General features: G+C 36.4%; 1 protein-coding gene across 1 annotated transcript in view; it reads left to right on the top strand.

Annotated features, from left to right (window-relative positions):
* The window catches only part of LOC100965954 (rac GTPase-activating protein 1), a 12,492-nt gene that overhangs the window by 2,233 nt on the left and 8,689 nt on the right, over nucleotides 1-1,570 (top strand). Inside the window, exon 5 of the mRNA XM_003793650.2 lies at nucleotides 761-925. Coding sequence (XP_003793698.2) covers nucleotides 761-925 — 165 coding nt within the window. The remainder of the gene's footprint in view (nucleotides 1-760; nucleotides 926-1,570) is intronic.

Raw genomic sequence — 1,570 nt, 5'->3', positions numbered from 1 at the left:
TCATTGTTGTTTTAGCTGGCTTGGGTTAGGTTTGAACTCCAGCCCAGGTGTATATGGCCAGCGCCCTACCCACTAAGTTATACGAGTGCCACCCCCTTCTTTGCTTTTAATTATAAAAGTAATGTGTACCAGGAACAAACTTAAATGCTTGAGTGTTAAAAAGTTAATTGTAAAATTTCCTTCCTTTTTTCAATCCCACTTTCTGGAATAATTACTGGTTATGGAAGATGTGTGTCTTTTCATTCTGTGAATAATATTAAATTAAAGAAGCTTTCAGAAGCAATTGTTTGTACTTTTTAGTGATAAATGTTGTTTACATTTTATTCTTGAATGTAGCACATTAGATTTTCAAAATGTTTTAAGTCTATACTGTGTGATTTCCTCATTAAAAACCCAAGGAAATTAGTGGAAGCTCCGAGGAGTTAGCTGACTTGTTTGAGCCACATGTAAGTGGCAGATTTAACATTCAGGTTTTCTGACTTCTTGTTAACAAGTTCTTTCTACTACTATATACTTTTGCCTTCCAGGTGAGTGATCTTAGGCAAGTTACTTTCCTTCTTTTTTTGCTTCTGTTTCTTCATCTTAAAGTGAAGAAAACATAACTTACTTTGTAGGATTATTATGAGAATTACTTAAGTTGATTATGTGTAAAGGGCTTAAAAATTTTTTTGGCATATTCTAAGTACTTAATAAATGTTAGTTGATGATGACAGTTTTCTAATTCATACCACTCTGTTCTATGTGCTTTGTTTTATCTCAGGTTATTAAACCTGAATCCTGTGTTCCATGTGGGAAGCGGATAAAATTTGGCAAGCTCTCTCTTAAGTGTCGAGACTGTCGTGTGGTATCTCATCCAGAGTGTCGGGACCGCTGTCCCCTTCCCTGCATTCCCACCCTGATAGGAACACCTGTCAAGATTGGAGAGGTATGACCTAGGGGGAACCGTCAGTTTTATGGCTTATTAGCCTTTCAAAGGCTTAATGTCAGTTTTTGTTCTGAAATTAATGATACTAACTATATTTCCTTCCATGAATCATGAATGGAAATTGTAAAATGTTTACTTATAGCAGAATCCTATTTGGTTCTTTTTTGTTTTTGTTTTTATTTTTTAAAAGAGATAGGGTCTTGCTCTGTTGCCTAAGCTGGAAAGCAGTGAGCGTCTTGATCATAGCTCACTGCAACTTTGAACTCCTGGGCTCAGGTGATCTTCCTGCCTCAGCTTTCTGAGTAGCTGGTATTAATAGGCACACACTGTCATACTTGGCTGATATTTAAATTTTCTGTAGAGATGGTGTCTTGCTATGTTGCCCAGGTTGATCTTGAACTTCTGACCTTAGGTAATCCTCTTGCCTTGGTCTCTCAGAGTTGCTGGGACTATTGGTATGAGCTACATGCCTGCCCGGTTTGGGTTCCTAACTCCTATCACTTCTATGATTATTAACTCATGTTCATTCTTGATTTATCAGTACCCTCATTTCCTCCTCTTAGCTCTGTCCGGTGAATTATTTTGAAGAAAATTTCAGCAATCATAAAATTTTACCTATGAATATTCTTTTTTTTTTTTTTTTTT

This window comes from Otolemur garnettii, unplaced genomic scaffold, assembly GCF_000181295.1.
Source record: "Otolemur garnettii isolate 467f Iridium unplaced genomic scaffold, OtoGar3 scaffold00070, whole genome shotgun sequence".
Taxonomy (NCBI): Eukaryota; Metazoa; Chordata; class Mammalia; order Primates; family Galagidae; genus Otolemur; species Otolemur garnettii.
Note: the sequence above shows the minus strand (reverse complement) of the source record. Positions and strands in the feature narration are given on the sequence as shown.